The sequence below is a fragment of the Tachysurus vachellii genome, chromosome 7, assembly GCF_030014155.1.
Source record: "Tachysurus vachellii isolate PV-2020 chromosome 7, HZAU_Pvac_v1, whole genome shotgun sequence".
In the NCBI taxonomy this organism is placed as follows: Eukaryota; Metazoa; Chordata; class Actinopteri; order Siluriformes; family Bagridae; genus Tachysurus; species Tachysurus vachellii.
The window spans coordinates 2,471,214-2,484,834 of NC_083466.1; the positions used below are offsets into that span (position 1 = coordinate 2,471,214).

The following is a 13,621-nucleotide window of genomic DNA, read 5'->3' on the forward strand; positions in this document are numbered from 1 at the left end:
GTCCCTGAAGGACGTTATGGTCGAGTCCTGTAGAGTCGAGGGCCAGCTTTATGGCTGACTGCTACGTAAGGCACTCGTTCTGGAGACTTATAATGTTTAACGATAGCTAGCTCCTCATTTATGGTCTGCTCAAAAAGGCCACATTTATGGTCTGTTTATGCGGAACATCCATGAGGTCTGTGAGTTTTACAATAACACAATTGAACGATCCGAGAGATGAACTTAATATAGCCGAAAGATTTCTTCGAAACTTCTTACGTACCTCCAAGAGTGGCTGAGACCAGGAAGTGTGTGCCATACTTCTTGATGATATTGTCCGCGATCGTCTGCAGGTTCGGCCGCCGCCCCAACTGCCTGATGTTGCGCACAAACTCAGGGTCAAAGGGTACTGCTTCCTGCCTCTCCACAGCTAAGTTGTTTACCTTCCATCGACCGAACTCCCTGCGGAACACCAGAATATACCGTATAATTCACTTAATATACAGGGTCTATTAGAATTGGCTTGACACACCAGTGAGAATTAATAACATGAATAAATTCCCCACAGAGCATAACAGACCCAGCAATTATATCACCTGGCTGTAAAAAAAAAATATATTATGCCTCCACTGAAAAAGATATTTTTCTATTTTCAATTGTTTTGTATTTTTCTTATAATTAAATGTTTCGTTTTTAATTTCACAAATGTGTCACCTCTCATTTTTGGCGCATGCTTACCGAGTTCTGGTTCTTGTTGACAACGTTACGTTTGTTTGTAGCCTATTAATAAAACATATCTATACTTCTACCATATACATCTATACTGTACATCCATTCATCCATTTTTCAAACACAGGGCCATGGAGAACCTGGAGCCTATCCCATCGGACTCGGGGACAAGGTGTTAACCCATCATACGTCACAATTGCACACACACTCACACATTTTGGATGATTTAGAGATGCTAATCAGCCTAACGTATGTCTTTAGTCTGGAAGAGGAATCCAGAGTACCTGGAAGAAACCCCCGACAGAACAGGGAGAACATCCAAACTCTGAATGCACAGGGTGGTAATCAAACCCCAACTCTTAGGAGTGCAAGGCTACTAAGCTGTCATGTCCCCCTCTGCCACATCCCGAAGGGGTTTCATTGGATTCTCCATAGTGGTGACATGGGAGGCCACTGAACCACACTAAATTCACTGTCATCTTTATGGAACCAGCTTGTCCTTGGTTCATGCTTTGAAGCAGGGGCGTAGCCATCATTTAAAAAGTGGGGGGGACGAAATGTCTAGTGTTATCTGTTTTTTTTTTTCAGTTAACCCTTGTGTAAATGACAGGTTTTATTTTTAATCATGATTTTTTTAATCATGCTTTATATGCGTTATGATTATATATGATTATAAAACAGAAAGAAATCATCCTTTGCACCCCATCATCCACCATGTTTGTTTCCCGTCTTCACCTGTCTGTTCACACGGACTCTATTTATACTCATCACCACTGTCTTCACTCATTGTCGGTTATCGTCTTTACTACGTTGTACTGTATGTATGTGTGATTTACCTGCTCCTTATTATTAAAATCACATCTTTAATGTCACTATTCGTCGTCCTCGTCTCTGTCGTGTACATACAGTGACACATACTTGATATTATGTAGAATTGGCAGAGTTAAACATGCTGTAAAATCTCAGTTCAACATTATCTTTATTCTTATTTGAAGGGTTTTGATAACACACTTGTTAAAACAAAAGACGTTATAAAAGAGTTTATATAACGTTTGTCAAAGCAGCTATTTTTCCTTATAATCCTTTAAATTAAAACTTGCTAATTACTCAATACTAATGATTGCCGTGAACGTCATGTACAGTACAGACTATCTTAAACTTTCTTGTCTCTTTGAATTTTAAATCACTCTGCATTTATATACATTGCTCCATTAAAACCTCAACATGTGGTGAACACAACTCTCCAATAAAAAAGTTAGGGGGACGAATTTAGTTTTTATAAAAAGTGTGGGGGACATGTCCTCCGCGTCCCCCGCGTAATCGACGCCCCTGCTTTGAAGTATGGTGCATTATCATGTTAGAAATCACCATTTAAAGAGGGGTAAATTGTAGCCATACAGGGATGCAAGTGGTCAACAAAACTCAAAATATCTATGGAAGGGATATCCAAACTTCTCATTGACGGACTGGTGTGGATGCAGGAGCCACACCGGATTCCACCTGTTTTATCAGTTGATCTTGGCATTAAATAGACTCAGGTGTGGCTTCTACTGGGTTATAATTCAAAACCTGAACCCATACTGGCCATTTTTCTGGCACATAAGACTAGACCCCCTTCTTGGTTTATGGCGTTCAAATGATTCTTGACTGTTATTAAGCAAAAAAAACTTTCCCCACACCATTACACTACCACCACCAGTCTGAACTGCTAACACACGGTACTCCATACGTTCTGCACGCTGCAGCAGAAACTGACATTCAACAGAACATGCCAAGTTTGTCCAATCTTTATGTGAGCTGTTTGGGTGAATCTGTGAATCAGATTCCCATCCTTGACTTACAGGTAGTAGAACCTGATGTGGTCTTCTGCTTTTGTTCTAAGGTGGTGTGCTTTCTGAGATGCGTTTCAACTCAACCTGGTTGTTGTGAAGAGTGTTACTATAACCTTCCCCTCAGCTTGAACCAGGCTGGTTACTCTCTTCTGACCTCCCTCGTCAAGACATTTCCACCCCTGGATCTGCCCCTGACTAGGGTTGGGAACTGAGAACCGGTTCTTATTCAGAACCGGTTCTGTTTTTTCAAGTTTCGGTTCCAAACGCGCTTCCGATGCGATGACGGGCAAAGCACTGGGAGCGGTCACTTTAAATAGCCATGTCTTATTGTCACGGAACCGTCAGGTTCTTCCCTCACACAACAAACCAGATCCTCATCACCTGAGTTCTAATCACCGTCACCTGCCACCCGTCATTACCGCAACGCTTAAAAGACGCTCATACACACACACACCTTGTCCAGTCCCGTACACGCTAGCTGCTCTTGCATGCTGTGTCTACTAACTCGACTCTTTATCTCTCTTTATCCTGTAGGATCCAAGTTCTTCGTCCTCCCAAGAAGCTAATCCGAGTGTGCTTTCTTCCAGTCATCCCGTGTGTGTGGTGGAGCCTCGTCTGCACTGTTTTGCCATCGCTAGCTTTATTCCTCCACCGTTTATCAATAAACGCTGTTGTTTTTACGTTACCTCTGTCTCCGTGGTCTTCTGTCTGTGACACTTACCTCATGAATATTAATTGTTTACACTGTTTACAGTCACGCAACCAAATTAACGCAGCTTACCACAGAAATCAGTCACACGCGCTGCTGTGCTGAGGTACGCTTTGTGTTAAACATGTCTAAAAAAAAGTCTAAAGTGTGGATTCATTTCCAAAGCTACAACAATGAAGCAAATCTCCCCCCATCTGAGAGGGTTTTCTCCACAGCTGGAGATACAATAAGCCAGGAAAGGTCTCATCTTCTCCCAGAGAAAGCAGACGTGTTCATGTTTCTTCAGAAAAATGTTTTGCTAACTGTTTTGCTAAGTTGTAATTCTGGATGTTAAATTTGATGTTGGATTTATTTAAATTTAAATTGATATGAATTGAAATGCTCTGTTTAAAATATTTAAAGAGTGATTAATAAACACAAATGGAATTGTTTAAGTATTGTGCATTATTTTACACATTTATTTTATTATGGAATCGGAATCAGAACCGGGAATCGGAATCTGAACAATTTCTTTTGATACCCAACCCTACCCCTGACTGACGTTTTTTGTGTTTCGCACCATTCTACTGTGAACTATTGTGTGTAAAAAAAATCCCAGGAAGCATTTTCTGAGATGCTCAAACCAGCAACATCAGCCAGGGTGAAAGTTTTCTGAAACAACTCTGAAACATATGACTCACAATCACACCTATACTGTATAGAAAGCATATTAGCGTATGAACGGTAGACTCCAGGAAGTGACAAAGTGCAACTATAGTGTAAGATAGTGGGCCGTTAGAAATGAAAAAGCAGCATGTGACAAGAAAAGGCCACAAAAGCAATCAGCACACAATCTGGCTCTCCTTTCCACCTCCTCCTGTTTATACCACTTCTGTTCCACACTTCCCCTGTACACTTGGCCGACACAGACAAGAACAGTAGGTGGGATTTGATTGTGCTGGGACTAAAAGACGCTCAACAGGGAGCCAGGTGCTAAACACACTGTACAGTTCTTTTTTTCTCTGAAATGTAATCTGCTCAGATCTTTCTATACCTATTTTCCCCCTCTGGTGTTCTGACCTGAAAGGCATGAATAGAGTGGATGGCTTGGGAGGAAGGTGTTTAACATATTGTTCATAATCAGCAAGATGTTCCTTACACTCAGCATGCATGCCTGTTACCGGTGAGACAATATGTCTCGCTGTACAATGCCTAAATTAATTATTATTCATTAATTAATTTTTGGGGGCACGGTGGCTTAGTGGTTAGCACGTTCTCCTCACACCTCCAGGGTTGGGGGTTCGATTCCCGGTCCAAAGACATGCATGGTAGGTTGATTGGCATCTCTGGAAAATTGTCCGTAGTATATGATTGCGTGAGTGAATGAGAGTGTGTGTGCCCTGCGATGGGTTGGCACTCCGTCCAGGGTGTATCCTGCCTTGATGCCCGATGACGCCTGAGATAGGCACAGGCTCCCCGTGACCCGAGGTAGTTCGGATAAGCGGTAGAAAATGAATGAGAGAGAGTGAGTAATTAATTTTTGATGCTACTGTTTGAGTTATCTCACTCGACTCAACACGGTTCTACTCAAGGACACCAATAGTCCACTTTTATAACTGAGCAAATCCTGGCAAGGATCAATTATTAGCTTTAAGAAAATCTGTCACTGCTACCCATCAGCCCCTTACTGAGAGGTCCTCAGGATGTGTAGCGGTTTGATGAACGGTAGCTATGGAAATGGATAAGGAGGTAAAAGTCATAGCTAAAGACATCCTTTGGCATTCAATAGCCTTTATTACATTGGCAAATGTACAAGAAAAAAGTTACATGAGTGGGAGGTTTTAACTTCATTGTTGGGGGACAAACAAAGACCAAGTTCATTAAAATGCAGGAATAATGCAAAACTCTACACAGAGAGTTCAGGATCGAACCGTGGACCCTGAAGCTGTGAGCCACCAACACCACCTCCTACACCACTCTACACTGACTCTAACGGTAATTTATTTTTTTTTTTTTGCCAACACGATATTATAGTAATTTCTGAGCTATAATTTCTAAAGGTTTAGTTGATCAAAATTCAGATGAGCTCATCAGTAAAGCGTAACCATTCATCCAACACCCGAATTTCTTGCCACAATTACCATCTATATTAATTATGTAAGATAACTTTTGTTCACTCGGTCAGTTGCTGCATAAATGTATTATGTCATATGTCAGGTATTTGGTCTGCTCGGTCTAAGAGCTATTCTGACAATATACTGTATGTAAAATTGCAAGGCCATTTTAAAGCAATGGTGAGAGAAACGTACGCCTTTAATACTGTTGGCTTACCAAACACTTCTAATAAGAGTTTGGGAAAGGGATTTTTCCAGTTTGTTTCCTGCCCATTGGTTTGCTTGTGGGAGGTTTTAAAATGTTCAGTGGGTGTTTGCCAGTGTGATTTTATTAGCCATTGATCAGTTTTGCAGACTAGTTTTGATTGGACATTAGAATGTTTTGGGGCTGGTTTTAATTGTCTAATGGGACTGGTCTTCATTAACCATTGGGATAGTTTTGGGGCAAGTTTTTAATCAAACAATTGGATCTATTTTGAGCTGAATTAAATTACAATTTTTGGGGGTTAGTTATAATTGACTATAATGACTGCTTTTGGCTGATTTTAGGGATTATTTTCTTGCCACTGAGCTGTTGTTTGAGGCTCTTGCCCATTTGGATGCTTTTGGGACTGGGTTTGATTGGACACTGGGTTTGTTGTTATGTTTTACACAAAATTATTGTGTGTTTTTAGATACGTCTTGCTTTGCTTGGTCGTTCGGCTGTTTCCTGGCAGTGTAGATTCTAACACTGTAATCAAAATCGAAAAAATGCAAGACTTGTACCCATGTGCATTGTATGGTCTATAGAACGAGGAAGAGTCTCTAAACCACTGGGGACGGTGCTCTTAAATGCCCCAGGCACATGTGACAAATTGGCAGTTGGGATGGCTTTAAAACGATTCGGTGATTCTGGGGCTGAATTTATTGATTATTGGGCTGTTTTTGATGGTTGTTTGAGTTCATTGGTCATTGAATTGCTTTTATAACACCTACTTGGCAACCCTGACCAGTGCAAATACATCAAATCAAGTAGATTCGTTTTCAAGTCGAACTTTCTAGCTGTTTGTCTTTATAACAGCAAAATAAAAAAATAGTTGAAATAGTTAAAAATGAAATAAAACAACTAGTAAAAGTGGAAGCAGGGTATTTAAATTGTTTGGGTTAAATACAGTCGCGTGTCTGTACTGTACCTGTAAATCTTGTAGCGGGTGGTGAAGCCGTGTTGGTGTCGCTCGGAGAAGTCGGTGAACTCGTGCGCACGGCGGAACGGCCCCTTGTCCGCCAGCAGCCACGCGAGGCGTTCCGCGGCCCCTGCGCACGCCCCCGCGGCCACGAGCAGCAGCAGCAGGAGCAGCGCGCGGAGAGCACCGTGCCTGGCCATGCATCCGCGCGTGCCGCATCCCCGTCGCGCTTTCCCAGAATTGCAACAGCAAGGTTACGTGAACGTACCTCGCGTGTCAAGTCCGTGTCAGTTCACTGATGCACGTTAAGTCAATAACAGAGCCGGTACAGGTGGTCGCATTTACATCATCCATACAGCTTACCTTATTTTGTAGTCCTTTCTTTTTTTTCTCAGCTCAATGCAAACTAACTTTTTTCCCACCTAAATGCAGGTTTATTAAAGAAACGTCCCCGATTCGATGCGACCCCAGTTAGATAAGTCCAATGCGCGTAAAGTACGCGGCGAACACGACTGGATATCTGCAGAGTACGCGCGAGATCCACACACGGTGTCTACTGACAGCTTAGAAAAGTGTCAAATCAGAGTAAAATCGGATCCGTCTAATCTTCGTGGTCCTCCAAAACAATTCCGATTGGGAAACACAGTGAAGTTCAGTGTGACCGCGCGCGTGGAGGAGGAAAAAAATGATGCATCTCCCATTTCCCTTATCTGCAGGGTGAGAGAAGTGCACGCGCGCCTAGTGCACTTTGGAAACGCTCTGCATTTTAAAGGACAATCTCTCTCTCTCTCTCTCTCTCTCTCTCTCTCTCTCTCTCTCTCTCTCTCTCTCTCTCTCTCTCTCTCTCTCTCTCTCTGTGCACATGCGTTTTCAAATCTCACACTGTTATCCTCCTTTCATCCACGCGTATGCACGTGTAATGCATTTCTGGAACACATTTTACAGAAAGCTTTTTAATTGATCCTCTGAGCACAGGCATGTTTTTTTAATTGTATTTAATTATTTATTTATTAAATTTTAAATCACTGCTTATAGCCTTCTGACCTTTGGCACTGTGGCCCTGTGTCCTTATACTTTTAAGGGTAAGACTTAAAAGAAATCATGTTTAGTGTTTATGCAATAAATGAGCCTGTAACTGTCTAATTCTATTTATACTCTTTGATTGAATCTATATTAGTACATCATAGTGTCATATATCATTAACATTATGAAAATTGCACCGGTTGGCCATGACGTTGCACTCCATTAACACGCCGGGACCTGAGCACGCCTTGGGTAATGAAGTCACTCAGTTCAGAATCACTGTTTGCCTTTTTAGGTGGAAATTAAATTCCGCCGTCTGAAGCGGCACATCTATTAAGAGGCACAGAGAGAAAGATGAGGAGAGGCAGGAGAAGAGAATAAGATAATGAAAGAGCAAGAGAGGGATAGGGGAGAGATGGTGGGAAGGAGGGAGGGAAGGAGGTGTGGAGGGGAATAGACAGACACAAATAAGGGTGAGATAGAAAAGTGACAAGGACAAAGAGAGAAACTGGGAAAGAGAAAAGGAGACGGAATAATTATTGTGCTGTTGGGATTTCGAGTTTTATTTCGTAAGGCTGTGTTATAACTTATCAGTTACGCTGCATTCATTTATTTCTTAAGACAAAACAAAGGGAAGCTTTTGTTTGATTTATTAAAGATGTAAAAAATCATTTTTTGCAAGCAATCCGACACTCCGTATTCTGTGATATAAGGTCGCTGTGGAGATATGTGTGGATTTTTTAATGTACCTTGAATTCAAATATGTTGGCAGGTTTCCTCGTTTGTTTCAGGTCTCTCTTGGGTAGAAACAAATTCAGCACTTCTTCTAATTCCCAATCCTTGTTTCTTTTCAGATTATTGAAACGTTGCATAACCCAGAGTAAATTCAAGGCTCTTTTAATAACAGCATATCATCCAGGTCCCAAAGCAGTAATCCATCACTATAACCATTACACTACCACCACCATGCTTCACATCTGAAGATGGTTTATTTACTTTATACCAGACATAACAGGAACTAGGGGGGCACGGTGGCTTACTGGTTAGCATGTTCGCCTCACACCTCCAGGGTTGGGGGTTCGATTCCCGCCTCCACCTTGTCTGTGTGGAGTTTGCATGTTCTCCCCGTGCCTCGGGGGTTTCCTCCGGGTACTCCGGTTTCCTCCCCTGGTCCAAAGACATGCATGGTAGGTTGATTGGCATCTCTGGAAAATTGTCCGTAGTGTGTGATTGCGTGAGTGAATGAGAGTGTGTGTGTGCCCTGTGATGGGTTGGCACTCCGTCCAGGGGTATCCTGCCTTGATGCCCGATGACACCTGAGATCCCCGTGACCCGAGGTAGTTCGGATAAGTGGTAGAAAATGAATGAATAATAGGAACTCAGCTGCCCAAAATTCAGCAAACGTTATCTAATAAAAGTTATTATTTTTGTTAGGCAAATCCCATCTTTCCTATGAATTTGACATTTTCTGTTTTTTTTTTTCTTATTGTGTAGTATTATCATCACTGATCTAGAAAGGTCTACACTGTTTAAAATGTACTTCTTGCCTATCTTCTCACTTTTTTGGGGGGACTTGTCAGTGTGCCCTTTAAGAAATGTTACACGTGAGAAAATTCACTTGAATTCATTTTTCCAGGTCTTCGTCGTTCAGTAATAATGGCTTATACGCTGGTTCACTGGAGTTCAAATGCCTCTATAATGACTTTGTGGTGCCTTTTTTCCTTACCTCTTTTAAAATCTCCTTTGATTGTGCCATAATAAGCTTGTAGAGGCTTCACAGCACTTGGTTCACACTGAGAGCAACGTTTCAAACGAGTGAGTTCTAGCTGCAGACAGGTCTGGCTGTGTTCACCCAGCCGAATCTAATTCTCGATCAGATTTGGTTAATTTGAGGGTCGACTGCTGAGCGATATTGGTAATGCTGCGAGTTTAATAAATTTGTGTCTTAAATAATGTGAGAAGTAATTAAAAAATGTAATTCGTATTCAAAATTATCTTTTTGTCTCTGAAATCATGCAGTAATAGTGGAAACCTGGTGAAGGGCAAATACTTTTTTACTGTTCAAAGTCTATAAGTTCATTCATTTTCTACCGCTTACTACCTCGGGTCACGGAGACCCTGTGCCTATCTCAGGTGTCATCGGGCATCAAGGCAAGATACACCCTGGACGCTTCCAAACACCATCATGCTTCCACCTCCGTGTTTCACAGTTGAATGAAATTTTTTTTGTTGATTTAACATTAACATCTGCAGCTAGCATAATGATTAATGAGTTGGCTCTTAAGACGATCATGCTACCATCACCATGCTTCACAGTAAGTACTAAACAGTAGAGTTTTTATTTTGTTTGTTTTGTTTTAGTGTAATCTGAACCAAAGTGAAAAATAAACACAAATAGTGACACAGAAAAGTACGTAGACAAAAAGACAAAAAGGAAGTGAAATATGGTGAGCTAAAGGGAAAGTAAATGCTTCCTTTATAAGCGAAATATATCGAGAAAAACTCACACGAGAAGTTCACCCGACGATGCCATGCTTCCAAACACCATCATGCTTCGACCACCGTGTTTCACAGCTTGAATGAATTTTTTTTTTGTTATACTGTAGAAAAAAGGGAGAAACCTACATATACTAAAGGATGAAAAGAAAACTAAATGAAATACAGAAAAAGTAGGAAGTTGGAGAAAATATTGTGTTGGAGCCTAAGCAGAATATGTCTCAGCTGTAGCTCAACTATGGGGGATATTTACACCTGGTCACTTCATGTGTTTTCTGTGATCTGATATCTATCCGATGGTAAAAAGACCAGGTCTAAATGCCCTCCAAAACGTTTTGGAGACGGATATAAATCCGATGGTACAAACCACTTCAGGAGGTGGTCTGGGACGCGTTTCAGATGAAACTGGACAGGTGTGAATGAATGTGGTTGTTCAAGCTACATACGTCAGCGCTATACTCCTCCCAAATGGAAGTACGTCACTCGCAGGTGACTCGCGAGTCGTGCATTGCACCAGAAACAAATAAATGTAAACGCTGTTTTTTTGTAACATAACCGTCGTAACAATTTTTTCGTCTTCTTTTTGATCGCGTTCTGAAAACCGCATACACCAAAGCGTGTTGCATTTCAATTACCCCGGAAATGAGGTCAAATATATTAGCATTTTGGGCGGGAGTAGAAAGATCGGCTCGATATCCGATTCGCCGAGACGCATTTATGTGGCCTAATGTAAATGGAACAGTTTTAACAAATCAGATAGATATCGGATCAGTGAAAACACACAAAGTGACCGGGTGTTAAAAGGCCCTACAACTCACGTAAAGAATGCTCTTGGTCTTCACATTTACTATAGTGTTATTGTAAGATGCTGCATTTTATTTGTAAAGAGAAGGGAAAAAAGATACAGCAGTTACAGTGAGAAGGGACAAAAAATAAAAAGACTTACTTTAAGGTTTATTTGTCTGGTTTAACAATTCTAGAAGGGTTTAAAGTTGTATTACTTTTTTGGAACGGTTTCTGAAAGGAAAAAAAAAACTGCCTCATAGGGTTTCACATAGAAGCTTTACGGGACAAATGAAGTACACTTCATGGTGCCTCCTTTTTATTTCTTTCTTTCTTTTTTAAGGCAAGTGAGAGAAGAGAACATAGCCGAAGGGATGAAAAGTAAAAAATGAAAAATGTAGTAAGTTGCAGAATGAAGAGGGGAATGAAAGAAGAAAAAGAAAAAAACACACACACACACACAGAGGTACCGTCTTAAATATCATCTATCATCCTAAGAGGAGTTTTCAGATAGCCCTGCTTGGGAGGCTTTCGTGTGTAAGAAAGAAATGAAGACAAGGGGAATGAGAAAGAGAGATAGGAAAAAAAAATACAGATGCCGAAAGACACGGATTAAAGAAAGGCAGAAGAAGAAAGAGAGGTGAGACGGTAGAGCGAGACAGGATTCAGGAAGCATGAGAGAGAGAGAGACGGTAAATCAGTCCCCTAAGGCTGAAGCTTGTTATAGTCCGGGGAGGTGTGTGTATGTGTGTGTATGTGTGTGTGTGTGTGTACACAGTAATTGAAACGCCTATACCTCTGCACTTCCTCTCTCACACTCTTGCTCGTTTCACTTGTTCCCGCTCGTCTTTTTTCACGCTCTGTTCCTCGCGTTAGTCTCTTATTTGCCTCTCCTTTCTCTTACGCTGGCTCTCAGTGTGCTAAAGCAGCTCCTGAAAATCAGCAGAGGGATCACTCATGTAGATTTCACCTGACAAAAAGCGAGAGAATCGAGGTTTGCTTCAGGGCAACAGAGCGTGTAACACAAGCGAGTGTGTGTGTGTGTGTGTGTGTGTGTGTGTGAGCACAAATCAGAGTAGCAGAAAAGCCTGTAGGCATCATTTCTGATGCAAAGGCAACAATTTATAATAATAATAATAATAACAATGATAATAACAGTAAAAATAATATCTAACAAGCTACAGTTTGCCTGAAATAAAAACGACATTAGCATGTTGCAAGGCTCTAGCAATAGTCTGAGCATTTAATTATTTATTCTTGGGAGATTTCTACAATCACTCCGGTATTTGATCAAAACAATGTTTAAATGTTCTTGAAAAAAAAACAAAAAAAAAAAACGATGTAAGATTTAACATTAACATTTGCAGCTAGCATAATGCTAAGTTGGCTCTTAAGACGATCACGCACGCTAATCACAGTTAGTACTAAACAGTAGAGTTTTTGTTTTGTTTTAGTGTAATCTGAACCAAAGAGAAAAATAAACACAAATAGAAGAGAAAGAAAGAAAAGTACGTAGAAAAAAAAAAAAACGAAAAGGAAGTGAAGTATGGTGAGCTAAAGGTAAGTGGGTGCTTCCTGGGTAGTATTCTTTCAAGGTTGAACATTACGTTCAAACAGGAAAGGACCGACCCATAATGTTCTCCTGTGGTACACAAAAGAAAGGTCCATTTTCGTTTTCCTTTTTTTTTTTTCGTCCGTTCGTTTTTTTTCTCTCCTTTTATAGAGAACATTTTTGGAGAAGCAATCCAGCCTGGAATCGTTTCTAAAGAACCCGTTATCAATAAATGCATTACTGTGACAGTGCACTCTTTCATTTCTCGTCTTAATGCCTTTAAATGGATAGATGCACTGCGGTGTTGCATGCGCACGGAACAAATATATCCTTTCTCCCGTTTCCGATCAAAAAATAACGGAATCCTTGAATACGATTGGACATGTAGCGTAAAAAACAATGTTCTCTATCAGCAATTGTCTTGGCTGTAGTTCAAATCTCTTATTAAGCTATTATTTTTATTGTAACATCGAATCCATCGGGACTCGGATGATGGATGTAATCCAAGTCTAAAAATAAGCAATTTTTAAAAATAAAAGTGTTATTTAAACATAATTCAAATCCTTAGTGAAATGCTTTAGCAGCTGTCGGTCATAAAAAAAAGGTAGAATAAAAAAATGGAATAGAATGAACAAGAAGAGAAAAATATATAGAAAATATGGATTTGTGGCAAAACAGTATGACTGATTAAATTTTAACGAAAAGTAAAATAAATTATAGTTGACGTGGCAAAGTTCCCTGCAAGGAGATTTATGGAGTCTCCAGTATCAGCTTTTCAGTTTTTTTGTTTTTTTTTTTCCCCACAGGAAAGGCAGAAAAATGTACCGTCTTACTAAATGTGAGAGAAAATCTAAAACGCTGCGATAGAAGTGGATGTTCTGCACGAAATCTAGGTCTAAATGGATAAAAATGATGTTGTGCTTTAATAAACAAATGGCTTCGCTGTTCCTTATGTAACACAGCACACACTCCTAACCTTTAGAATGAAAGGAAAGCAAAAAAAAAAAAAAAAAGCAAAAAAAAAAGAGGAGTTTCTACAGTATCTCACCCTGCTTGCAGTGTGTCTGTAACTTTACTTACTACTGTATGATAGAGTGATTAGAATATTATTCAGAAATGAGACAGAACTAGTGGTAATTATACAAATAAGCTCTAAACACCTCTGAAACGGTAGAAGACCTAGCGGGTGACGGTTATTTACAGGGATTTGTGTGATTGGGAACACGTGTGCGTGATTAGTAATCAAGAGTCTGTGAACAGAT

At 40.5% G+C, this 13,621-nt stretch overlaps 1 protein-coding gene across 1 annotated transcript in view; it reads right to left on the reverse strand.

Annotated features, from left to right (window-relative positions):
* The window catches only part of brinp3b (bone morphogenetic protein/retinoic acid inducible neural-specific 3b), a 32,518-nt gene extending 25,638 nt beyond the window's left edge, over window positions 1-6,880 (reverse strand). The window contains exons 1-2 of the mRNA XM_060873369.1: window positions 6,515-6,880; window positions 263-441 (exon numbers count right to left, since the gene is read on the reverse strand). Of these exons, the coding sequence (XP_060729352.1) occupies window positions 263-441; window positions 6,515-6,705 (370 nt within the window). The 5' untranslated portion in view covers window positions 6,706-6,880. The remainder of the gene's footprint in view (window positions 1-262; window positions 442-6,514) is intronic.
* Window positions 6,881-13,621: the final 6,741 nt, after the last annotated feature.